This window comes from Staurois parvus, unplaced genomic scaffold (assembly GCF_062004578.1).
Source record: "Staurois parvus isolate SC_StPar_1 unplaced genomic scaffold, SC_StPar_1.0 ptg000282l, whole genome shotgun sequence".
Lineage (NCBI taxonomy): Eukaryota > Metazoa > Chordata > Amphibia > Anura > Ranidae > Staurois > Staurois parvus.
This window is the reverse complement of record NW_028318078.1, coordinates 10861920-10889039: the sequence shown is the minus strand read 5'-3', so window position 1 is coordinate 10889039 and position 27120 is coordinate 10861920. Positions and strand designations below refer to the sequence as shown.

The 27120-nt window shown below is 41.3% G+C and overlaps 1 protein-coding gene across 1 annotated transcript in view; it reads left to right on the top strand.

The window, feature by feature from the left end:
* Positions 1–27120, top strand: part of CYTH4 (cytohesin 4) — a 126623-nt gene that overhangs the window by 76450 nt on the left and 23053 nt on the right. The window contains exons 8-9 of the mRNA XM_089681937.1: positions 10314–10462; positions 11066–11180. Of these exons, the coding sequence (XP_089538063.1) occupies positions 10314–10462; positions 11066–11180 (264 nt within the window). The remainder of the gene's footprint in view (positions 1–10313; positions 10463–11065; positions 11181–27120) is intronic.

Sequence of the window (27120 nt, the reverse complement as noted above, 5' to 3'; positions counted from 1 at the left end):
TAAACTGCATTGGGGCTATATGGGTCAGCTTAGATGCCGTTAGTACTAATCTAGTACTACGTACATTTATTTTCTGAAGGCATCGTTATTAAGGTAAACCCTAGTCTCTGAGGCCCTTGATGGAAGCATTATTTGAGACACATGTTATATGATTAGCTTTGGGACTATCAAAAGGCAATTAACCTAGCACTGCAACCAGCAGAACAACTGACTCACATGAAGAAGTGCTCATTGCTGAATCCTAATTCTTAGCATAATTCTCAGTATTATGATCTAAATAAAATCTGTAGTATCTAAGCTTCCATTATGGGCCTCTTTCTTCAAATGGTAGCTGACTGATATACTTATACTAAGTCAGCTGGAAGCTACTGGATCAGTATGAGAGCCAGGGAACCAAAAGGGTTCAGCCCACTTCCATATTCCACAGGACATGTTCTATCTTTTCATTTCATTTTAAATATACCTGTAAAAAGACTTAGCTTATTTGAAAATCTTAGCAATGTGTTTTAATGTTTGAAAATTGTACGTTTATAGGACAAACAATAGCTGTAAGGACAGTCCAGCATAATTCTTTTCACTCTCAGCAAGCCTCAGTTTTTGCTAGTTTCCAAGGAGAATGAACATCTTCTCTCCTCTGAGAGAAGCAAAGCTCTTTATACTTTATTGTTTTTTTTTTAATAGCAAGTTTCTACTGTTTCGGCAAAGCCACTGGGGTGGGCAGCCTTTAATGTGTCTTCAGGCACTGGACTCTGCATGCTTTACAGGTCTAGGGGGAACTCTGTCCCTGAAGATTACTTAGGGATTATGTCAGAAGGGAGACTGCTGAGTGGGGCATGTCCCCATAATCCTTCCTATCTGGTTGGTGGGCACCGTAAGAAGTCTTAGGACCACTGCTGTGGTAAGTTAGGGCTCCTGTTCTTATGCAAGCCTGGATATGCTAGTCTGAGTCCCCTAAATGGTTAATCTCAGTAATGCCAGTTGACGCACTTTCTGTGGGAAAGGGTGATGAGCCACATTTTTAACATTTGGTACCATTGGACAGGCTCATTGCCTCCTGAATCTGTGTAGGCTTCTTCTGTTTGTTCATACTGCACATTGTTGTGCCAGTTTTGGACTACTCATGTCACTCTGTCCCACCATCCTCTTCAGCACCCTGACCAACAGGGATGTGATCTAGCAGCCTGCTATCTTCAGTGACTAGTCATATACAGCATTAATCTTCCTGCTCCAGCCAGTGTTTCATTAGTACAGCTTGTGGGCCTTGTCAGCTTACAGTGGTTCTAAAATCTAAAGGTTTTTAGTAAACAAGTCACTCAAGGGAAAAGTACCCTTTTGCCCCTTCACTCCTAACAAAAGTTCTTTTCATTTTCATTTTTCCTCAAAGTCCAAGGCAAAGCCTGCAACACAGTTCAGCTTCTGTAATCCTAAATTTTCCAGCTCCATAAACAAGTCCTCCTCTCAATGATAGTGGGCCCACTTATCAAAGGGAAAACGCAAGTCATCTGATCCCAGGACATTTCAGACATTTATTTTCAGAACATGGTATCCACAGGCTACAAGCTGGAATTTTGGTCACTGCCTTCATGCTGCTTCATGCTGTCAAACTTGCCAATGTCTCTGCAAAGATCGGGGGACCTCCACACTGCTTTGACAAAGCTCCTCTCTCAAGGGGTCATAGCCATTATCCTGGAAAAGGAAAGGTTTTATAGTTTCTGTTTGAACCTGTTTATCATCCCCAAAGTCTAAAGGGACATCCACTCCATAGTGAATCTAAAGATTCTAAACTCCTTCCTGGGCACAAAACGTCTGTATGGAATACGCCTGGTAAGTCATTATTTCTCTTCATCTGGGAGACATCTGGCCTTGGTGTTCACACCCTCGTAGTACATCAGCATTACCTGTGTTTTGCTGTGGGCATGCACCATTACCACTTTGTTGCCCTTTGGTCTGTCCACTGCATTCTGAGTCTTTGCCAAGGTGCTGGCCCCTGTCCATACTTCACTCTCAGGACATCCCCAAAGTAGGATATATGGATGATCTTCATCTAAGGAAGCAATTGACTCAGTTTTGTCACCTGGGCAGATCCTCCAGGGTGAATCCTAAATGAGGCAGTTTTGCCCAATTTTACTCCAGACCTTTGCAAAATTCTGGCAGTGTGGAACAGGCAAGCTCAGTCTCTGGATACCTGGACCAGCAGGACCAGGCTTGGTCCTGCTGACATAGTGAATCTCAAACTAGGCGTTGAACCAGTAAAGTACTTGCTCTCAGTGGTTTGAAAGGTTCTTACAATGGATGCCAGCCTATTGGGCTTGGAAGAAGTCCTAGATACTTTCTCTGTACAAGGAACTTAGAAGAAGCTTGTCTCCCGAACAAATTAGTTAGGAACTCAAACTCAGTTATAACTTCAGCTCCACATCTCTTGTCTGCTTGGTTATCCAATGATGATTTCACTGGAAAATGCCATGGTAGTAGCTTACATCAACCATCAGGGTGGAACCAGAAGTTTTGTGGCTCACTGTGAGGTGGATCTAATCCTGGTTTAGGCAAAACTTCATGTTCCAGCTCTGTCCACTATCTACATCCCAGGCATGGAAAATTGGCAGTCAGATTTCTTAATGTGTTAATGTTAGGCTCTTCACCCAAGGTGTTTCAAGACCTCTGTTGCAGGTGGGGAATGTGGACCTTCTGGTTTCAGGTTCAACAACAAACTTAGCAGGTTTGGCTCCAGATCCAAGGATTCTCTAATCTTCACAGTGGATGTTCTGGTGACTTAGTGGGATCAGTTCAACCTGCTATACATATCCCCCCCTGTAAAATCCATTCTCTGCCTGCTCTGACAGATTAAGAGGGGGTATTTAGGCGATTTTTATTGCACTGAACTGGCCTCAAACCTTGCCAGGAACCTGGAACACTCTTGGCTCTCCCATATTGTCCTGATCATCTGTTCCAAGGGCTGATTTACCACCCTGTTTCTCAGTTGCTGGTTTTAACATCCTGGCTGTTGAAGACCCAGTTCTGAGGAACAGGGGCCTGTCTGACCCTTAGGAGATTTTACTTTGTTGGCTGGATTTCTACTTTAACTTCCTTTAGACAATTTGACTCCCGGTTTCAAATTCCTGAAGGTCCCTGTCAGGGGCAGCCTGCTTCTTTCTCCACTTCCACCAAATGGGTTAAACAGTTAATTATTCAAGCTTATTACCTGAAGGGCAAGGTTCCCCCTTTCTCTGTCAAACTGCAGTCCACCTTGCAAGACCATCGTTTGGTGTTTCTTGAGCTTTTCAGCATCTGCTTCTCAAATGCCAGTTTATATGTGCTTAATTGTAAGTGCATCTGTACTCCCTCGGTCCCACTGAAAAGTTTCACAAATAATTGTTGACCCTGCTAGTAATATCTACCTCATGCACATGCAGTTTCCTGTTATAGGGTGACAACGCTGCTGCATTACCCCTGAATTCAGAACAGCATTGTAACCTTCATGTCAGCTTGCACACCAATGGGATAAGAAGATGTTGCAGAGGGTGTGCTTTCCCAGCTCTGTTACAACTGATTCACAAGCCTGCAATCAATCAGTTAGTAACTGGCTACACCTAGCCCTGTTCACTGCTTTCTGTACTGCTGCCTAAACCCTCCCACTGCTGTAGTGTCTGGGAGGGGGAGACTGTGAGGCACATATGAAAAGGAATTTTGCTTACTTAGGGGAAGTAAAGATTTTTTTTTAACTTATGAGGCTTGTGATTTATATAGTAACTGGATTTTGGGCCTTGTTAGACTGTCAAACAGGGGTCTTGAGATGCATTTTAAGAAGAAAAGCACTGTAGCCATGCAACACTAGATGCACTGGTTCAGTTCCCACTATAGTTACTATATGCAAGAGGTAGTAGGTTTTTCCCATGTTTCTGTTGGTTTCCTCCATTTACCTTTCATGACTCAAAAATATACTGGTCATATTGTTAGGATCACCGACTGCTGACTTATCGAGATCCTGATGCTGTGTTTGTTTGGCTAGGTTGGGATGTTGTGTAACTGAGTCTTTGGGCTGCACCTCTATCCTCCTTTCAACAATTCAGAGTTTAACCACAAGACAGTACTGTGTGTGTGGACTCCCTCCCCCTCATTCATAGCAATAGCAATGTACCAATCAGCAGTAAGGATGGGAGAACCAAATGTTCCTGAAAAAGGATTCTCCTCAGAGTGCGACAGGAGAGGGATGTGACAGGACTGTTCAGAGGAGCTCCATTTTAACAGAGAAATAGCCTGTGTCAGATATAGATTCTCCTCAGAGTATGACCAAAGCTAAATGTGACAAGGATAATGTTAAGGAGCTCCATTGAAGAAAGAGCATGTGTCAGCAGAAGCCCTCGGTCATGTGATGGACTACCAAAGGCTACAGATTGTGAATTTAGTGGGCGCATGATCTCACCACGGGCAACCTAGAGTGAGTAAATACACATAAATATAAAGTGCAGCTCTATCCCTAAACTTACTAAATAAATATAAAGTGCAACCTAACTGTTGAAAGTGTAACAGTGCTCTAAATAATACCACAAGGTACAAAACCTATGTGCAAAATGTGCAATTACAAAAAAATGTGCAACCCGTGTAATCCCAAATGGGAATAAAGTGCAATTAGTGACAATCGCTAACAGAAAATCACTGCAAACATCTGTTGTAAGAAAATAAGTCCATAAGGAAAATATAGTGTCCAAATACAACTTAAGGAACTCTCAATCTTCATGCATGTGATCACACGTGTCCACACTGTGTGAATCCAAACAATAGCTGTAGTGGCCCCTCACCTCCTTGCCAAGACCCCACAGGGTCAGCTCGCTATAAAACAGGACACCACTCTGATGACTCACCGGGTCCTCCCCCGCCTCTTACACTCTATCAGCAGCCTCCTCCTCGGTTCATATATAAACAAAAACTCACATAGTGTAATCTTGTTTATTCTTCAAAAATAAATATATAATAAAATTGCCCACTCACATTTCAATTCTTCTCATCACAAGCCTTCAATACCCCATGCTATGAATCTCCTGCATGGGTATTTAGATACAGGGATTTCAAGTATGGCCGCCACGCCGGAAATGACATCACCGCGCTCCCAGAATCCTCCTCGCGTTCCGACGTGTTGCGTCACGGTAACACGTGACTTCCTCAGGACCCCTTCCTCAGTCAACCCTTACTATATTTATTTAGTAAGTTTAGGGATAGCGCTGCACTTTATATTTATGTGTATTTACTCATTTTGGTAAGGAGGTTTGTGTCAGCAGCTTGGGGAATAGGGCCCCATTCTTAGCTCAGGAAGTTCTTCCTTTTATAACCTAGAGTGAGTGGCTACCCGATCGGAGAAATCACTACTGCTGTATCACTGGGTCTGATGAGAGGGCCTTGTAGCCACTACTTATTACCTCCATTAGAGAATCTGTCTAGCAGACTATGTCATAATCAATAAGCTGTGTTACAAGGCTGTAAATAAGATTACAGTATGATTTTTGACTGTCACTGTCTAAGCTGGTTGTCCCATCTTCTGATATTTTTATTTTTGATCCGGAATCCTGGTACTGAGATTATGGTCTGTTAGTAGCCAGATAAGATACGCAATAACTAGTGGCTTCCCAATTTTGTATTTCCTCTTTTTAAAGACATATATGCAAACTAAATTGAAATTATTTGTTTCTGCCTCAACCTACCTACAATGTTATGATAGACTTTTAGTGCCTACACACCTCTTATTCTTGTCAAATATCAATCCTGTTTTGCTAACCTAAGAAAACTAGAAGGCAGTCACTACAGCATCACTGTTTTTTGTATTGCAAAGAAAATGTATTCTTGTGCTTGCCAAATATCAGTCCTGCTTTGCTGCTACACCAACCCAGCTCCTCAAAAACGTGGTGAAGGACAGTAACCCACAACAACCAGTAAGCAGTCATTTACTGTACTATATTAACATTTTCTTTGTATTATGAAGAGTTACACAAAGTTTACGGAAATATATGCAGAACTAGTCAGATCAAAACTGATATAGGAAGTGATATAAGCCTTTCAGCTTGTTTGGATCATCTTTGAAACTTTTCTAAAACTTTCAGCATTGAAACATATTATAAGCTAATCTATTTTCACCATTTCAAACACTTCTTTTTTTAGCATTCTGGAGAAATGTTGAATCTCCATTATGTTGTGTGAGTGAGCAAGAATCAAAAGGCAGTAAAGGACTAGTGATACAGTAGTTCTAATATCCCATGCGTATCCATGCTTGATGATTTTTTTCTACCCAGTCTGTAAATTTATAGAGACCTGTTGGATAGCACAGTAACGCACACTGGTGAGCCTTGCTTTTACTGCTTCCCCCAACTGCAACCTCTTAAGGTGTAAAGGCAGCAGACAGAGGTGTACATCCGGGCAGCACAATGGCTAAATGGTTAGCACTTCCACCTTGCAGTACTAGGGTCATCGGTTTTGTATGTTCTCCCTGTGCCTGTGTGGGTTTCCTCTGGGTACTCTGGTTTCCTCCCACTCTCCAAACACATGCTGGTAGGTTAATTGGCTCCTGTCTAAATTGGCCCTAGTATATATATATATAGTAGTGTGTGTGTGTGTGTATATATATACAGTGGGGATCGAAAGTTTGGGCACCATGCTATAAATTCTGCAGGGTGCCCAAACTTTTGCAGACGCCATTTTTTTGTTTTCTGTTATTTTTAAAGTGTTAATGATGGAAATAAAATCTAACTTTTGTTGACATATTATAGGAATGTCTAATCTGTAATTTGATGCCTTTTGGAGATTTTTCCATCTTTCCTTGGCTTCTTTATGCACATTAATACAAATTTTTAGCTGGGGTGCCCAAACTTTCGATCCCCACTGTATATAGTGTATGTATAAATGTGAGTTAGGGATGTTAGATTGCACGCCCCTTGAGGGTTAGGGACTGATATGAATGTACAATATATATATATATTTGTAAAGTGCTGTGTAAATTGACAGTGCTATATAAGTACCTGAAATAAATAATAAATAAATAATAATCTGCTGCACATATTTGTCTCCACTGCCACACTCAGTAGGCAGTACCACTCATTCAACTGAACCCATTCAACTAACCAAAGCAAGTGCAATGCGAGGACTTGTGGCACGAGTGTTTAAGGGTTAAACTAGGGGGTAAGGAGGTGACACACCTCCTCAGTTAGAAGGGTGATTCAATGTGGATTGCTCTTCAGTGCAACACAAGTGTAAATGAGTCCCAAGTGACCTGACTTACACAGAACTGCAGTTATGTAATACAGCTTTGTCACCTCCTTGTTCACAGCCAATGACTGGGCAGTAAAATTGCTAGAGAAGATTGAGGAGGTCTCTTTTCTTTTGTCAGGCCTTGTCTGCATATGAGCACTGCAGCATACCTAATTTGCTTGAGAAAGCTTTCCCTTCATCTTCTGGTCATGTTGCTGATGTGCAGGATACTAAGCCAAACTCAGGCATTTACACTAGTTGATTTTAAATGTATACATAACCGCATCAAAGATCAACTGCAGGGCAGTATAAATGATAAATAAATGCTAAATAAAATTGTAATCATTAAAGTGGTAGTAAAGTCAGGTGGTTAATTTTTACCTACAGATAAACCTATATTTAACTTACCTGGAGGTACAGTAAATATCTTGGAAAGATGCACAGCATAGGAGTTATTTACTTTAGCAACAACCAGTGAATGCCATCTATTCAGAACTCTGTGCCACGGCCGTGACTCTTGCGCGCATGCATGGGAGCAACATCATTGCGACTTGGCCATTCAAATGGCCAAAACCTGCAAACCCAAAAGGAAGACTGGGGGAATATGGAAGCTCCTACAGTGGTGACAGCTACCATGTTCACATATCATGAAATGCATATATACATTTAATTAGTGTAAGCACCTGAATTTTTCTGAACGAGGGAGTAGCAGCTCAATGAGCCAACCAGTTATTCTATAATTGAAGAAATGTGCTGATAGGAGAGAGAAGATTGAAAGAGAAATTAGTTCATTGGTCTGCTCTGCTGTTTCACCTTTCACAATCCAGCCACGGGGGTGGGGAGGAGACCTAGAAGTGTCTCCTCCTTGTGGTGTTTTGCAGATATTTATGGGAAAGAAAACTGTCTATTGTAACTTATTCTAATAGACCATAGTCTATGGTTGTACTTTGCCGATCCTCCTTGTTTGTGCGTCTGATATAGGTTTAAGTACAATGTGAATCATCAATCCATGTAATGACTTTTAGATATTCATGTCAAAGAATTAGCCCACTGATTAATCTTTACATTTTTGTAAGAGTTTGTGTCAGAGCCACTTTTATTTCCATAGTAGGCAATAGTAGTGCTTAAAGCATTTTAGAAAGAGGTAAGAATCGGGTCAGAAGGAGTCTAAAAGTAGATCAGACAGAGGTCAGAAACACCTCTAAAAGTAGTAGGATCTCAGAAGCATCTCAAACTGATCTTAAAGGCAAGCTAAATGCACCTAAAAGCATGCAGCATTTGGCCATCTACTCTATCTTTTATTAATTAAAAATCTTTTTTCTATCCATAATTTTAACTTGTATGTGCACAAGGAGGAATCCATATTTTCTTATCACACATGCACTCTTTCCTCTTTAAAACTTAGTAGTACTGTACTCTGGTTATGCTTTGCAAGTCTTTCATTCAGGTATGACTGAAAGAAAATAATAGATACTCAACCGATTGTAATGCCATGGAACATCTTTAACAGTGTTATTCATAGACCACGTCGCCCAGACTGTCCAGGCTTTATGTCACTCCATAGAATTTGGGATGTAGCAGCTTTTTATCCATGGTAAATTATTGCAAATAAAGATAAACTTTTACTGAAAATGAGAAATGTAGTTTAGTACAACTGTCATTTACTCTACACATTCATGTAAAGCGTGGATTTAAATGTTAGGTCCATGTTAAGGGGGCCATGTATAATGTGCAAGCAATCATTTTAGGAGACCAAAATCCATGAATATGTGGCTTTTGTATGATTTAATGATGGTAATCATCATTATTTCACATTTATGCAGCATAAACTATGAAAGAGACTGTCCAATACACATGAAACATTAGATTTGCATGACAGCAATATCATTCAGAGGTAGAAACGTGGTTGTTCAAGTGGATATTCAAGCAAAACCTTTTTCCTAGTTTTGGGTAGAAAGGAAAGGATTAAAACCCCTGACAAGTGTTTACTACTATCTAGGGCTTTGTCAGAGACAAAGTTTTGTTCAGAATTGAATTTCTGTCTGTGTCTCTGTTGAATATTTTCTAGTCTGGTGAAACCAATGTCAGCAGGGAAGAAAACAAAGGTAAATCTTTGTTGTGGAGTCCTGAATCACAGTGAAAACCCAACAGGAGTTCTAATCCCTTCCACACTCTATCCAAAACTAGACAAAACATGACGTAAGATACACTTTAAAGTGTACCACATGTATGGGCAGCTTAACATACACTTGTCTCCCCCAAAAAATTTCTAGTGTGGGCATCTAGAGGTGTCTGCACATACCTTCAATACTCATAAAAGTGCCATAGGTTCCCTGAAACAACTGCCTCCCTAATTAGCCAGTCTGGACACCTTCCTAGTGTAGAAGTCCAGCCTGCCCCCTTTCTGTATGCTTTTACTTCTAGTAGGCCCATCCCAGGATTGGCCAAGTCTTTGAAACTTACAAGAACTGTCAAAGTCGGCTGATTAGAGAGACAGTTTGGGGGGGAGGGAATTGTGGAAGCAACACTTTTTTGGAGTGCTGAAGGTACCTCTGGTTACATTAGGCCAGTGTTTCTCAACTCCAGTCCTCATGGACCCCCAACAGGTCATGTTTTCAGGATTTCCCTCAGATGAAACAGCTGTGGTAATTACTAAGGCAGTGAAACTGATCAAATCACCTGTGCAAAATAATGGAAATCCTGAAAACATGACCTGTTGGGGGTCCATGAGGACTGGAGTTGAGAAACACTGCATTAGGCATATGTTCAGGGTTTTTTTAGACAGATAAGCAGTAAGTAACCATTAGATATTTACTGATCCCCGGTATATAAATTTTAGACAATACTTTGTATTTTTTTTTCAGTTAGAACACTGTTAACAATAATCATTTATCAAAATGTTTTTATTAATTAGATATGTTACAGTTTTCTGCTTAGTTAAATACTAAAATCAGTAGGTACTGTATATTACTTTTAAAACTGGAAAATTATACAAACCGCATGTAAAACATAGTGTCTTGTGTACTCTAACAAATTGTTTTGAAATAGCTCTTTCCCTAATTTTCATTTTTTTATGTTTGCAGATAGTTGTTATATAGTCTCCTTCTCGCTGATCATCCTAAATACAAGTCTGCACAACCCAAGCGTTAAAAACAAGCCTGACCTGCAACAATTCATTTCCATACACAAAGGTGTACATCCAGGTGGTGATCTACCCACAGAATTGCTGACTGTAAGTACAACTGTAATGTATATATTGTATGTAATGTACAGTATATCCATAAATAAAACCTGTGCTGAGAAATGTACATTGACTCCCGTTGCTGGCCTCCTGAAAATACTGGCTGCTTCTGAATTTAGTACTTTCTAAGTCACTGGCCTGGAATAAGCATGTCAAAATTGAGTCAGAAGACAGTCAAAACTTCTGATCTACAGTATATAACTGTTCTGAGTCAGTGTCTCAAAGTACTACTATTTCTAAATAAATTTTACTTTTATCATACAATTTATTATTAGAAGCAGCATGATACTTCTACAAATATAAGAGTGCCAAGGCACACTCCATTCTTCTTGTCCCATGAGAAGTATATACCATGACTTCTGTCTCCAGTCACTGGATTACACCCATAGTGTCATCACAGCTTGTACCTCCTGTAATATGGTAGGTGCATTGTAGCAATAGATTCATTTGCAATAGATAAATGACTGTGCATAGGCAAAAAACAGCTGTAAAATGCCTACTATAAGTGCTGACTTGTTTTACACTATTGAAAGAAATAAGAATCCCTGTATCCACTTTAAGGTGGTAACACTAATATTATGCTTCCTTGAACAGGAAATGTATGAAAGTCTGAAAAAAGAACCGTTTCGGCTTCCTGAAGAGGAAGATACCTGGGAGCTCACACTTGCCTTTCAGAAGCCACAGAGAGAGGGCTGGCTTCTGAAAATGGGTAAGTCTATCTTTTGGAAACCTTTTCCCTCTATTCTTGCAATTGTCAGAACAGAGTAATATCTTAAAACCACTGCCATTACATAATTGTAGCAATAACCTCTGAAGTAGGTTGCCCACCCTGATTCAGGCTCATTGTAGGGGTCTTTTTACCTTTTACTGCAGATCTTGAACAAAATGCAGAGAGGAGGGTTGGGGGTACAGGAAACCAAATAGCACCTAGGTCCAGGAAGACAGATTTTTGAAAAATATTCTTGTTCCAGTAGTATTAGGCCCTATAGTAGCAGCCTCCAAAATAATAATGATAAGAGGGGGCAGACAAATCGTAGACCCTATGAGTAGCTAGAGCTATGGGCAAAATGTCCTCTTCACAATGCCCAGGTGTCTGCTCCTATTCAGCTCCCTTGCAATTCTTTACAGTTATAGTTTCCTTCTCCAGCTCACCTTCTATAGGTAGCATCTTTCAGGCGCCCACTACATGGTACCTGCTGAGGCCTAGTAGCAGTAGCTTCTCTGGAACACACACACTTGCTTCCTCCCAGGGAAGATGCCCCAGGGGAGAAAGAAACCATTTATATTCTCTCAAATGTTTACCTTCTATACAGCCACACCTTCCAGGTCAGCCTCCCAGGGATTTTTTATGGTCAAATAACTATTCATAACTCCAGTTCCAATCCTTCCACTTTATTTCTGGAATATTCTTCCAGAAGCAGACAGGAGCTATCAACCACCAGGTTTAGGGAAAACCTCAACAGACCTAAAAATGAATTGTAGCTCAGCTGGCTACATAAGAGGAATATAAAAAATGTAGCCAGCCCAAGGCAGGGGTGGTACATATCTTATAGGAACAGTTTTACTGTGTACCCTTGCCACCTGCCAACCAGTTTAATATAAACCCTGAAATGCATACATTTAGTGCTAGTATCCTATAAAGTGCACCTATCCTCAAACTATAGACATTAAATTAAGTACATATTTGTAACAAGCAGTAACAAGACTTTTAAACAAATCATCACTGGCCTCTGTAGCTGCAGGAACTGTGGAAAATTTAATTTTCAAATCTTTGGCACTGAAATCACAGCACCTCGCCCCTCTCTCTGGCACCATAAACCTGATGGCCTGCTGGTCTTCTAATGTAGACAAGCAACTGTCAGCCATTAGAAACTGACTGAATTATGTCTAAAAGAATCTCTATTGTGATCTTTGAGGATGAATAACTTCACAGTACATGCAGCTACAGAGATCAGTTGGGGCCTCCTTCTTTACTGCTTGTGAGGGATATGCATATCATACAATATGTTGATAGCCTTAGCATAAGTTCACATTAAAGGTTCTTTTTTAAATTCCCCATGTTATATAATAAAACAACTTAAAATGTGTTTTATATCATTTTTAGTTACAAAATGTAACAAAACAGGAAAAACCCTTGAAAAACCTATTCCCTGGGTGTCAACTCCAGCCAAAATGTTTCTATTCAGTTTTAGGTAGTCAGGAAGAGGTAGTTTCATTCTTGCATGTACCACCAGTTGTCAAAATGCCACGCACATGCATCTTTAGCAGCAAAACTACTGGTGTTCATATATATTAGATAACAATCATTTGCTGTTGTGGCAGGCCATTGGGTCTTCTTTATGAAGTTACAAAACTTGTATCTACAAAGAAATCCTGCAGCATTAGATTTGGACCTTGACTGGCATTTGCATCAATGGCTTAATAAAGGGACACCAAATTAATTGCATAGTCATTTGTTGTTGTTGTTTAGCTTTGGATAGTACTGGAGGGATAAAAACCCTGCCATTTTCTTTTTTGCTGTGTCCTGCTGGGGAGATTTATCTGCCTTTGCTGTCCTGGAGACATAACTGGGAGTGAGAGGATGTGAGGGAAAAACACCTCTTAGATGGTTGTTACTGGAAAACAGGTGTCCCCTTTGGAAGATTCTCCTCTACATCCATTCCAGTGAAAACTGTAAAATGTTGGATTTTCTATTGCCTTCTGTCTCGGTAACAATGGGGTCACCAGGACGCCAGAGTTGGTTAATCTGCTTAGCAGGTACACAGAGAGCAGTAAAAACTTGATAGTGATTCTAATCCTTCCCCTCTCTATCTTCCTCTTTCTCTTCCAAAAAAAAAAAAAGCTTTAACTATACATACATTTTATTTTCATTTCTATGATTTTTTTGCATTTCTAAAATTGATGTTTTATATCTCTCTGAACATAAAATCCTCAAAACGACTGGAAAAACAAATTCTAAGAAATGCTTGCCTGCAACCTCTTTGGTGTTTGGTGAGTCCTTACTTTGCTTTCTTCAAGAGCTTTGGCTTTCAGCACAGTCTTCGCTTTTAACACATGTTCAGGTGTGTCAGATGGAAGGTTTCCCCATTGTATGCTGTGGTTCCTCCCACAAACTCCTATATCATTACTGTGTCCTATAACAATGTAGGGATCATCATTGGGAACCACAATGTGCAATAGAGGACCAAGCATCCAACATATTTAGACATGTTAGCTGCTGCAGATTCTTCTGGAGGTTTTAGAAGAAAGTGAAGTGAGGACTCCTGGGTAAGGTCTTAAGAGTCTTCTTTTGCAAACAGGTTTTTTACAAACTTTATTTTAAATAACAGAGTCACTTTAAGAGACACAGCAGACTCCTTGACTCTAAGAGAAATAAACATTCAGGACTTATTTAAATGGTTGCATTCTAAAACACACATTGTAACATGCTAAAATGCATAAAATTGTATGTTCCATCTCAGCACTGCAGTGCATTTTGAAAAATATAATGTCTATTTTTTTCCGCATTGTAATGCTTTGAAAGGTCCATAGAAATCAGAGCAGTGCATCAAAATGAATACAACACACACTTTGGTGCATTGGCAACACATATTAACAAGCAATGGTTAATGGATGTTAACTCTAACCACTCCAAATTTTAAATGAAAAAATCCTTTGAAATTGCATACCAACAAGCCTCAAAGCACGTCAACGCACAAAGGAAATAAATTCAGATGCATAACAGTACACCTAGCTAACAGTACAAAAATGCACCTCACATGGATCTAAATGGGTCCTCAGTAGAAATAAACATTTAATACAGAGTAGTTGGTTTTGAAAAGCATTATGGGTTCTCTGGAAAAAGAATGCAGCTGCAGCAACAGCTTTTTCCTTTTAGATCCCTTATGCCCAACCTGTGGTCCTTTGTTATATGATGTGTGGCCCTCAGACCACAGCAGTCTGTAGTGGGAACATTGATTAGGGTAATAGTATTGATCTCTACTAGCCTCATGTAACATGTTCCCAGTTTTGTATTGTTTTATGCAGCATATCCTAAGGCAAAAATGTAGCATTCCCACACTTTGACTCTCATTTCCTCTGTAAGGTCTGCAGTTTCTGACAGTCCTCACAAGCATTACACATACTGAACAATATGTGCAGAGCTTTGGTGATCTCAGGGCCCCCCTTTAGCTCATAAGTTGACAACCACTGTTTTAGACTGTCTCCTTCTTATACTGTAGAACAGGGTTTCTCAACCAGGGTTCCGTGGAATCCTAGGGTTCCTCCAGAGGTTGCTAGGGGTTCCTTGAGCAATGAGAAATTTCTGACTCTCAGATACATTTCTACTGATATCATTGATCTTTTTAGCTATCTGTAAGGGGGTAATTCTTCCCAATGGCACAAGTGTTAGAAGCATTCTTCCCACTGGCCTACACACTATTGTATTGTAATTGAGTTTTAGACATAGTAATTTTTTGCAGGGGTTCCCTGAGACCAGAAAGATTTTTCAGGGGGTCCTATGTGTTAAAAAAGTTGAGAAAGGCTGGACAAACCAAGGAAGGAAGAGGAGTGGTACATTATTCTTTCTCACTCAGCTGTGTGTTTATTCTGAGCTTCAGTTACTGAGCTGAAGTTAGAGTTCCACCTTCAGGCAATAATTCATAAATGCTCTAGGGCAAGCATACTGTTGTGTTTTGCGGTGTCTTGACAAAAAGGGCCAGTTCTAGTTTTAGGTGGGCTGACATGCATTTGCAGTCCATTCAAAATAGATTACCCATCTTTACACAATGAACGTGTAGCTCTACCCCCCAAAGAGCCTCTTGAGTATTTGGGTCCCCTGTTGCCTTGCCCTAAACCTCAACCCCTCTGGCACACCAGGTTAGATGAGTCACTGCAGACACCAACACAGATATTGGAATTTTAGGAAATACTTAACTGGAAATATTAAGTCAATAAGGAAACAGACCCTGAACAAACAAATATACTCTTTTGCTACGGAGATGAGTCTGTCACAGATTTATAACAATACGTACCGAAATAGTAACACCATTAAACCTTATTTCATAGCAATATATATCGAGACACCGTCAAATCTTCAGTAGATCTATGAACCAGGGTAAGAGGGGGAAGGGGAGACCCATGGTCATTCAGCTCTCTCTAGGCCATGACGCTACATGCAATAAACAACACAATATATTAACTCTGAGTAGGAGTTTCTCCTTTAAATGACTAAGCAGAAATTCAGCAATATTATTATACAGTCAGCAGCCTCCCCACCAGGGGTGGACTGACAACTCATGGGGCCCCCGGGCAATAGGAGATCATGGGGCCCCTGTGTCCTTGCCCAAACTCAAAAAAGCCTATGAAAAAGGTACCAGGGGCATCTCATGGGGCCCCCTACTGACCCCGGGCCCTCGGGCAGTGCCGAGTTTCCAAATGGTCAGTCCGCCCCTGCTCCCCACAGATGGAGTCCCTTTGGATAGGGCAGCCCCAACGGTGAGTGTGTCCCTTAATTCCAGCCTGCTTGGGATGGAGCACAGATTTACCACCATGCAACAACAACCAGCCATAGAAAGGGACTTTCTGACAGACAGCACTCCTCCACAGCGCATACCAATTTGATGCATAACAGGTTAATGGTATCTGTATGCAGTGTCTATACAAGGAGGATTGTTAGGATATGCCCTTTCACCAGACCTCTGGAGAGTGGCACAACCGAACTCCGCTGCATGATGTCTGGCTCTTGGCAGTACAGTATGCCACTTGCTGGCCTCTGGAAAACTGGTCAACCCAATGGTGAAAAGGCCTGCGCAATGCCTGGTGAGGCCCGGTTCAATCTTCATATAATGCCTCAGTCCCTGGAACACTGAGGGTTGCCCCACACTGTGATTAGGTACAGTGCGACTGCACAGGGTTCACTTGGTGCACCGCTGAACCATGGCCTTGAACTCCTTGGAAGAAGTCACACTCCCCCTCCGTCAGTCTCCAAGTCCCTGTGCCAAGAGAGCTAACATGGCTGCAAGAAGGAAATACATATCTCTGCCCAGAATTCCTTGGGGTTTAATTACTTCTGGTAGTTGTAGTCCAGATAATGTTGATGAGTACAGTATAACCAGGCTGTAAGACTATAAGTCCCAAGATCATCTGCTTTCAGAAACACTTCCCACTCTGTCAGCAGAAAATGACATGATTACTCTGCACTGAACACAAGAGGAAAAGAAAGGGAGTCTCAGTCTGTGCAACAAATGTCTGTGAATTGCAGAATGACATACTGTAGCCTGACCCAGCTACACACCTTAGCATGCATTATAGCATGCAGTGTATCACAAAGGTATGTATCTTCCTCAAGTGACTCTATTCTTTAGACACAAAGCAATGCCTGATGGTTTCTCTTGATGTTTCATGAATCCTCTGTAGGTCGGTTACACATCTACATTAGGTTTCTGTGTGGCACTTTTTACAGTAATCATTTCATCAGGTAGAGGCTATAATTTTTTTCTCTGTCCATTTTCAGTATGTGATGTATAACATGTAATCATCAATATGAATCATTGAGAAGCCACATACCATAACCATGGCAATTTTTTCAAGGGTCAGTTCTCCTTTTATAAAAAAAAGTCTGCATTCCAGCAATACATTTCTCACTTCTCATTTCTTCATAGGACTGGAAATGCTCCATTTCGAAATTGACATCATCTTCCTTGTCACATCATCTTTGTATTATAGTTCTGTGTGTTTATTAAACTGGATGTTTTTAAAACTGTGTTTTCCATGTTATTATAAAATAGGGATGTATTTAATCCTGGATTATTTTCAGTATTAAAAAATTGATTTAGTCCGTGACTGAGAATACAGAGCTGGGAACACCACACAGTAATTTCCCTTAGTACTCGTAGAGAAGAGATCCAGTAGCTGTGACAGACCTATGCTGATCTCTTCTGATACCACTGACCATACGGGAGTCTGATTTAAGTAGAACTCTTCAGCAGCAACATTAGATCTCCTTGTGAATGTAGGATCATAGACCTTTTTTTGAATGGTTTTTAAAGCAGAACCCTGGGCAGATAAAAAGACATGAATAAATGCAACTCTGTACTCAATAATGCATCATGGCATTTATTTTTTTGGTTGCCATACTTCTCTTGTAGGTCACAGTAGTGCACTTACTTTTGCTCTCCTGTGATCCAAAATCAGCCAACAGCAGGCTAAAACCCGCTGCCAGCTGATGCCACAGAGCCAATCCAGGCTCTGTAAGGATCCTGACAATATTGTCTAGATTCACCCAGGTGCTTAATTGACAGCTTGTTCTGGCTCTCTGCATGTCACCACTCTCTGCTCTGAGAAGACTGAGAACTGGACGATCAGTGGTCATGTGATTGGTCAGTTCTCAGGCTTGGAGCCGATGTGGGACAGGTGCAGCATTACACCTATGCTGCAGCATGGAAGTGAGTATGTGTGTTTGTTTTTTATTAACCGCATACATCTCCTTTAAATACAATGTAAGCAGTATAAGTACCTGAATTTAACCTGTAATCATTCCCCTGTACAGCAGGACTAGCAGAAGGAGAAGCAACACAAGGAATCAATCAGTACTATTAGTAGCATACTGACACAAGGAGAGAACAGAGTGGTAGATAGATGAGCTTGCCAATAATAAATGTTTTCTAACTCCAATAGAGAATATCAGGTCCCTTGCCCTAATAGACAGCGGAACTGTGCAAATCTCAGCTCTGGATGGGAAGAAACAGAAATCCTTTGTCCAGTACAGCAGCTGTATTATATTTTTTTATTACAGTACATACCTCTGTCAATTTATGCAGTGGTTTACATATATTGTACATTCAAATCAGTCCCTAACCCTCAAGTGGTGTACAATCTAAGGTCCTAACTTACATTCATACATACACATACTAGGGCCAATTTAGACAGGAGCCAAGTAACCTACCAGCATGTCTTTGGTGTGTGGGAGGAAACCCACACAGGCATAGGGAGAATATGCAAACTCCAGGCAGGTGGTGCTGTGGTTGGGATTTGAACCAACAACCCTAGTACTGCCAGGTGGAAGTGCTAACCATTTAGCCACTGTGCTGCCCATATCTGTGTATCTTGATATTTAATATATTTAAGAAAAACCTGGGCTGCCATTGCTGAGCTGCTTCTGAGAAAATGAGCTTATTAGGTGTCTCGGACTTTAAAACCTTGAGCAACAAAAATCTGGAAAGTCAGATTGAAGCCAGGACCTCCACATATTGCAAATTCTGAAGTAACTGATTAATCATTACAGCCAGTAAACTAACAGAGATCATCCATCAATGGCAGTATCACTTCTTTCTTGAACATGCGCTTTTCCCATGCAGGGTAGAGCAACAGGTTTGTCTTAAAGGCTGACGCCCTAGCAGCACATTCAACTTTTCTTCACGCCTCTGATCTCCTTTTAATATACCACCTAAATATTCCTTTTGCTTCTTTTCCACCCTAAACAAAATGCAGCCATATCTTTAGCCAAATCTTGGTTCTACAGGGTAGACTTAAACATTGGTGTCCTTATGACAAATGTTCATTTTAAAAGTTGCTGGTATCTATAGCAAGCATTGCTCCATGTGATTGTTGGCCAATCTATGAAACTACTTATGTGTGTTTACTATACTTTGCTAGCAAAGAAGGATGTGGGGTAATATTTCACAAGAACATTCCTGTAATACACTATAGCTGTGTTGTGAAAAAGGAAGGTGTTAGTTGAACCGTTGCTGCACAGGTTCACTTTATGATGGTAATTCAAGCAGCATTGATGTATCAGTGTAAAGGGAATGCTCTTTTGAGATATAAAGATTTATAGCTGAACTTAATTTTGTTCTTCTTTTCTCAAATAAATGTGAATATGGTAGAGCCATTTGGATGTTACCTTTTACAGCAGTGGTTCTCAACCTTCCTAATGCCATGACCCTTTAATACAGTTCCTCATGTTGTGGTGACCCCCAACCATAAAATTATATACCCAGTAATTATAATTCATGAGTGTCGTTTTACCTCCAATACTGCTACTTTCAACACAGTAGCTGCTTTTAACAGAGTAGCTGCTTTCAACACAGCAGCTGCTTTCTACACAGTAGCTGCTCTTTACACATCGGAAATATGTGTTTTCTGATGGTCTTAGGGGACCCCTGTGAAAGGGTCGTTCGACCCCCAAAGGGGTCGCGACCCACAGGTTGAGAACCACTGTTTTACAGGTACAGGAGCTAAGGATGAATGATTTTATGTGACTCTATCTGTATGTTTTAAGTATAATCAATAGAGATGAGGGAACCTCTATAATGTTTGATTAGTTATGATTCTTCTTAACTGTCCTTCAACAGCTCTTTGGTCTTCACCATAGTGGAGTTTGGAGTGTGACTGTTTGAGGTTGTGAACAGGTGTCTTTTATACTGATAACAAGTTCAAACAGGTGCCATTGATACAGGTAATGGGGAGCTTCTTAAAGAAGAAGGTACAGGTCTGTGAGAGGCAGAAATCTTGCTTGTTTGTAGGTGACCAAATACCTATTTTCCACTATAATTTGCAAATAAATTCTTTCCAAATCAGCCAATGTGATTGTCTGGATTTTTTTTCTCATTTTGTCTCTCATAGTTGAGGTCTACCTATGATGCCAATTAGAGGCCTCTCTCATCTTTTTAAGTGGGAGAACTTGCACAATTGGTGGCTGACTAAATACTTTTTTGCCCCACTGTACATGCTCTTCCTCACCACTATGTATTTCCAAGGCCTTCAGTGGATAAATGGAGCAGCAAAGCTGAGTAGCAGTGGGTAGGGGGTATTTATGAAAGTCTATTCCTTTATTCCTATATAGGCAAAGTAAAAGATTATCTTTAAAACCCAGTTGAACATTAGAAATAAATCCGAGTAATGCATATATAATTGTTGAGGCCAAACAAATCTTAAGTTTGGCAATGTCATTTGGCAAAAAAAATTATTTTATTTTTTATTCAATCAATCAATAGACTATGAACCCCTGACCTCCCACCAAAAGCCTAACATAGCAGTCGAAGGGGATTGTACACATGCCATGGCCATGATGCTTTGCTTCATTGCCATGGCAAATTTAACTTGGCTTTCTGAGTTTGAAAGGCAGCACTGCCTTTCAAACTTGCCCGTAAAGTCAATGGGAAAACAAAATCACAAAAAAGAAGACATTCAGGAGGCAGCAGTATCACCTCTTGAATGCATGAAAGACACCGCTGTACTGTCCTTTGGAAAGCAATCCTGTGTGGTTCACTTTTCAGAGGGACAGTAGAGACTGCTCCAATGTGAAAGTAACCTAGGAGACACATAAAAAAAAAAAAATTTGATGGCCTTTTTTTTTTTTGTTTAATCAGTGTTAGTTTTAAAACTAGCTCTAATGTAAATTAAAAACAAAACAACATTTTATTGTGTGACTTGTCCTGTTTATAATAATGTAACAGTTAGTAGGAAAAAATATGGCAAGGTTATTTATTTAGTGCATTTATTTGAATTCCACACTTAAAAATGTTGCAAACCAATGAAAATGAAAATGCTGAAATTTCAATAGATAAAGAGCAATTAAAAAAGTAATATCTATGATTAGAAAATAATGAATTAAGGCTGATTAGGGTTAACTGAGGTTGTCTTGGTTCACACTACTGCAACCAGAAATTCCCACGACTTACAGAGTGACATCCTGGCGACTTGAGTACTACTTTGATGCAACTTTGAAGCAACTTTTAGGGAATGCCTGTGTAATCTTCCTGTAATGTTGTATACAAATCACATCAATATAGATGAGGATCCGACTTGGAGGAGACTTCCATTAAAGTCTATGGGCAAAATTTGGATAGAGGTTGCTTTGAAGAAGTACAGGATCCTATTCAAAAGTTGGAGCAACTACAGTAGTGCTAATTAAGACAGCTCTCATTAACTAACATGGGATTTCATTTCTTAAAATGCTGCACAAACTGTTGGCGCTATATAAATCCTGAATAATAATAATATTTTCACATGTCATGCAACTTGGGGTCTCACAAGTCGGATCCCAAGTCGCGGCAGTGTGAACCAAGCCTAAAGTCAGATCCCAAGTCGCAGCAGTGTGATCCAAGCCTAAAGGTGTCAAATAGGAAGCATGTTATATTCAAAGGGTTTTTTTTTGGTTTTTTTTGAAAGGTTACTTTACTAAAATTGTATTCAATTGTTACAATAAGGTTGTTGCATGGTATTTCTCAGTAAAGGCTTCATGCACATGGGTGGTCTGGCCAGGAATTTTGCATTCAGGGCATCCCTGAATGCATATGGCTCTAAACACAAACACTGCTTTCTAAAGCATCCAACCACTGTGTATTTTAGCCTGTCATAGATTTAATATCAATAACAAAAACATTAGCGAAGGGGAAAACTAATTAATTAGCAGTGATTGGGGTTAACCAAGGGTTAAACAGGAACATGTATTTAATTTTTTTTTAAATCAAAGGAAGATTACTTATTTATCTGCACATGTATGTACGGGTTTAAATACAATGTAACAATAAGGTCATTACATGGTATTTCTCAATGATTCATTTCATCACTGTCTTAAGCAAGGGTTGGCCACCTCCAACACGCGTATCAGACATGACACATGGCCGCATTTATGCTGGCATGTGAAGGCTGGGACACCTAACACATCAACACAGTCATCTGCGGATGCATGCGGCTGGCATCACAGGAAGGAGCTCCGCTGCCTTTCTCCCGCCTCCGGTCCCACCCACCTCCATTCCCAGAAACACCTGACCCATCAGTATTGCCAGCTGCGATGCTTGCCAGTGGCTACACGGGAAGGAACCTAGCTGACTCTTTCCCGTTTCAGTTCCCAGAGACACCTGACCCATCAAGACAGTAAGCCGCCCGATGCTTGTGGCTCTTTACACAGGAAGGAGACCAACTGCCTCTCTCTCACCTGCAGCCCCCCAAATGGATATGTGCCTGGCCAACTGATCTGCTCCTGCCATCCTCACACATAGCTGAAATCAGATTCTTTTCCAGATACATCCTCCATCTGCATGGCATATAGCTGCCTGTTATGTTGCTGCTCTGATCTCTAGATTGGAACAACAGCAAAGCTGCAGAAGCCAGCGACACACTGCGCAGTTGGAGGCTCTGTCTGTAAACAAATCTGATCTCAGCTATGTGCTGTATGGGGAGGAAGAGCTCTGCTGTGTGCCTTGCCAGCACTGACCCCTGTTCTCAGCCTTGCTGACCTCTGTCCTCTAACCCCATCCTCTGCCCCTCTGACTTTTGTCCTTTGCCCCACTGACCCCTGTACTCTGCCCCACTGACCTCTGTACTATGACCCCTGTGCAATGCCCCACTGACTATGTTCTTTGTCCCACTGACCTCTGCCCCACTGACCCCATTCTTTGCCCTGCTAACCCTAGACTTCTGCCCCACTGATCCCTGTACACTGTCCAACTGACCACATCCTTTGATCTCACCTGTGCTCTGCTATGCCTAGACTTATGACCGGCGGCAGACTGACAACTCATGGGGCCCCGGGCAATAGGGGATCATGGGGTCCCTGTGTCCTTGCCAAAACTCAAAAAAGCCTATGAAAAAGGTACCAGGAGCATCTCATGGGGCCCCCTACTGACCCCGGGCCCTCAGGCACTGCCCGAGTTTCCAAATGGTCAGTCCGCCCCTGCTTCTGACCCCTGTACACCAACCCCATCCTCTGCCACGCTGACCTCAGACTTCTGCTTGGCTGACTCCTGTACACTTCCCCACTGACCCTGTCCTCAGTCTCATTTGGCCCTGTAAACTGCCCTGCTCACCCCATCCTCTGTCCGCTGACCCCTGTACACTGCTCCACTGACCCCTGTACACTGCTTTGCTGACCCCAGTACACTGTGCCACTGAGCCTGTCCTATGCCTTGCTGAACCCAGCCCTCTTCCCTATTGATCCCAGTTCTCTTCCTCCCTGACCCCCATACACTAACTACCCCACTTGCCCCAGTCCCAGTCCTCTGCCCTGATGACCCCATCCTCTGCCCTGATGACCACTGTCCTCTGCCCTGCTGACCTCTGTCCCCTGCACTGCTGTACCATGTTAGCTATTGGGAACTACTAATTTACAGGTGCAGGAATTGGGGCTGATATAAGATGTGAAGATGCAGAAATTGGGGTGATCTGGATTCTGAAGGTGCAGGGGGCTGATCTGAGGCATGATGGTGCAAGACCTGGGGTGATCTGAGATGTGAAGGTGTAGTAATTGGGGTGTTATGAGGTGTGATGGTGTAGGACATGAGGCTGATCTGAGGTGTGAACGTGCAGGAACTGGGGCTGATCTGAGATGTGAAGGTGTAGGAATTGGAGTGATCTGAGATGTCAAGGTACAGGAACAAAGGTAATCTGAGGTGTGATGGTGCAGGACTTGGGGCAATCTGAGGTATGAAGGTGGAAAAATTTGGGCTGATCTGAGGTGTGTAGGTGCAGGAGTTGAGGTATGAAGGCACACGAATTAGGGCTAATTTGTGAACTACCAATTTACAGGTGCATTAATTAGGACTGACCTGAGGTTTGAAGATGCAGGAAAAGGGGTAATCTAAGGTGAGAAGGTGCAGTAAGTGGAGGTGATATGAGGTGTGAAGGTGCAGGAATTGAAGTGATGTGAGGTGTGAAGGTGCAGGATTTGGGGTGATCTGAGATGTGAAGGTGCAAGAATTGAAGAGATCTGAGGTGTGATGATGCAGGAATTGGGGTGTGATGGTGCAAGGATTGGGGCTAATCTGAAGTGTGAAGGTGCAAAAACTGGAACTGATCTGAGGGGTGAAGGTGCAGGAGCTGGGGTGATCTGAGGTTTGAAAGAGCAAAAATGTGTGTGATCTGACGTGTGAAGGTGCAGTAGTTGGGGCTTATTTGAGATCTGAATGTTCAGAAACTGGGTTGATCTGAATTGTGAAGGTGGAGAAATTGGGGTTGATCTTAAATCTGATGGTGCAGGAATTGGGACTGATCTGAGGTTTGAAGGTGCAGGAATTGGACCGACATGAGGTGTGAAGGTGCAGGAATTGGGGTGATCTGAGATTTGAAAGTGCCAGAACTGGGGGGATCTGAGGTGTGATGCTGCAGGAATTGGGGCTCATCTGAGGTGTGCAGGTGCACAAATTGGAACTGATCTGAAGGGTGAAGGTACAGGAAATGGGGTGATCTGAGGTTTGAAAGTTCAGGGATTTGTGTGATCTGAGATGTGAAGATGCATTCATTGGGGCTTATTTGAGATCTGAAGATTCAAAAACTGGGGTGATCTGAGGTGTGAAGGTGGAAAAATTGGGGTTGACCTGAAATCTGATGGTGCAGGAATTGGGGTGATGTAAGGTGTGAAGGTGCAGGAATTGGGGTGATCTGAGGTGTGAAGGTGCAGGTATTGGATTGTTGTGAGGTGTGATGGTGCAGGAAATGGGGCTAATCTGAGCTGTGAAGGTACTGGAATTAGGGTAATCTGAGATGTGAAAGTGCAAAGCTCAATACATTTATTTCTTGCTATTATTCAAGTCATTTACATCATTCACCATTTAAAAATTCCTTTTCATGATTGAAAGTGTGAAGTTTACAGTACTGTTGCTGGCACTCTCAATTTCTTTAAAACATTTTTCGGCACGCTGTTTGAAAAGGTTGTACTCAAAAGGTTGCCTACTCCTGGTCTGAAGTATCATTTCACAGAGGAGTAGCAGCTCTTCCCTTCCATAAAACAGAGTGAATCCTGGATGACAAAATGACAGCTGGGACTAGCAAGAGTCCAAGGATTTAATCTAAGCTAGCTGCCAGTGCTGCTGAAACCTGGTCAGCACAATGTTTGCAGCTCTGCAATATGAGGGGAGAAAAGCACTGCCACCCTTAGATGACCGTATTTCTGACACCTGCGCCTATAGACATGTGTCTTCTGTCCCTAACTGAAAATTCCACTCGAACTACAGTGGGCATTAATCTTAAAAGCAACCAACTGCAAGTAGATGCATTAAAAAGGCATATAATTAATTTATTGTTCACAATCACAGTAGTGGAAAATAGAACAACTTCCTATATAACAAGTATTGAACCCCTTATGTAATAGATGTTGTTGAACTTTTTTCATGCCAGTGTTTGATAAACATATTAGAAAGTTGAAAAATATGATTGCATTTTGATTTTAAAAATTTTTATAGCTGACTATTGGACGGTGACAGATTTAATACTTTTCCCACAAAAGTGTTGTACTAAATCTGTCTGCAACCTCAACATCAGACATGATGTCACAGGGTCCCAACCATTGCTGCCACATTGGGAATTGGGAGAGTATTGTTCAGATTGATGTACTGTATGTACTGACAGTGACTTGTTGATCATTTCTGAAAATTTATTTCACTTTATACAGAAGCAGGATTTATACACATTGCCACACATATTTTATTTGTGACAACTGGTTTAGGAACTTTCGCATTAAATAGTAAAAGTGTACATTAAAAGTGTACAGAAATTTACCTTAAAAGGGAAATGTCATTGATCGTCCTCTTCCCCCCTTTTTGTCGACTTTTTCTGGGGGGGAGTGGGTAGCTAGTTTTGTCAGGTACCAGCTCCCAATTCTAGGTGATCCCCATTATAAGTTCTCAATCTCCCCCCCCAACCTTCTTTAACACATAACAGGTCCCAGGGGGCTGCGGGACCATTTACAGAGCATAGTGCCATTTGCACATGTGCAGTGGGAAGCCAGCTGTGAAGCCGCTAGGGACCCAAAGACCAGTTAAGAACTGGCCTGGGTTGGGACAGTGTTCTATTCAAGGATAGGTAAGTGCCTATTTATTAAAAGTCAGCAGATACAGTATTTGTAGCTGTTGACTTTTATATCTTTGAAAAATGACTAAAGACCTTTTTTAAACCAAAACATTTTTTTTTGTTTCAGAGTAGGAAAGGGTTAGCATTCCTGTTGAGTTTTGATTGCTGTCTGTACCAAGGTTAGATAGATTTACCCTCTCGAATTGCCTTGGTAACTATTGTCACTAGAACAGAAAGTGTGATGAGAAATCCAGAATTATCAATCATTACTGGAACAGGAAAGTGGAGAAATCTTCCAACAGGGACTTTCTTGCAGTTACAATATAGAGAAGGTATCTTTCACTTTACAAAGATTTTCTGATACTACCGGTTATGTCTACAGGAAATGTAGTGAACTGAAATCTCTCCAATGTTACATTGAAGGCAAAAAAAAGAAAGTTTTGGCTTTAGATATACTTTGAGTGCAAATCAGATTTTCAGAGGCAGATTTTTAAGCAAGATTTTGGAGTGCAGAAAGACACATGCATATAATAAATGTACTTCAGTCAGTCACAGTTTTTCAGAAAAATGACACTTTTTAATTTTTATGTTACATTATCAGTGCAAGGCCACAGTCCAACTTTCTGTTTTGGTGCTGGAGGATTCCGTCACCAAGAGTGAACTTAGCTGCAAGAAGCATGTTCCATCCCTGGAATCCAACCTCCAGCGCATACAGCTCACTCAATATCTGGGATTATTCCACAAAGAACATGCGCTGCCAACCAAACACCATTTCTTCTCCATCTGTGGAGCTCCTGGGGCTTCTTGCCCCTCTCCTCTGTGTGCAGGTCTCCATATCTCTCACTCCTCTGTGTACAGCTCTTGACCCTGTCTTATATGTA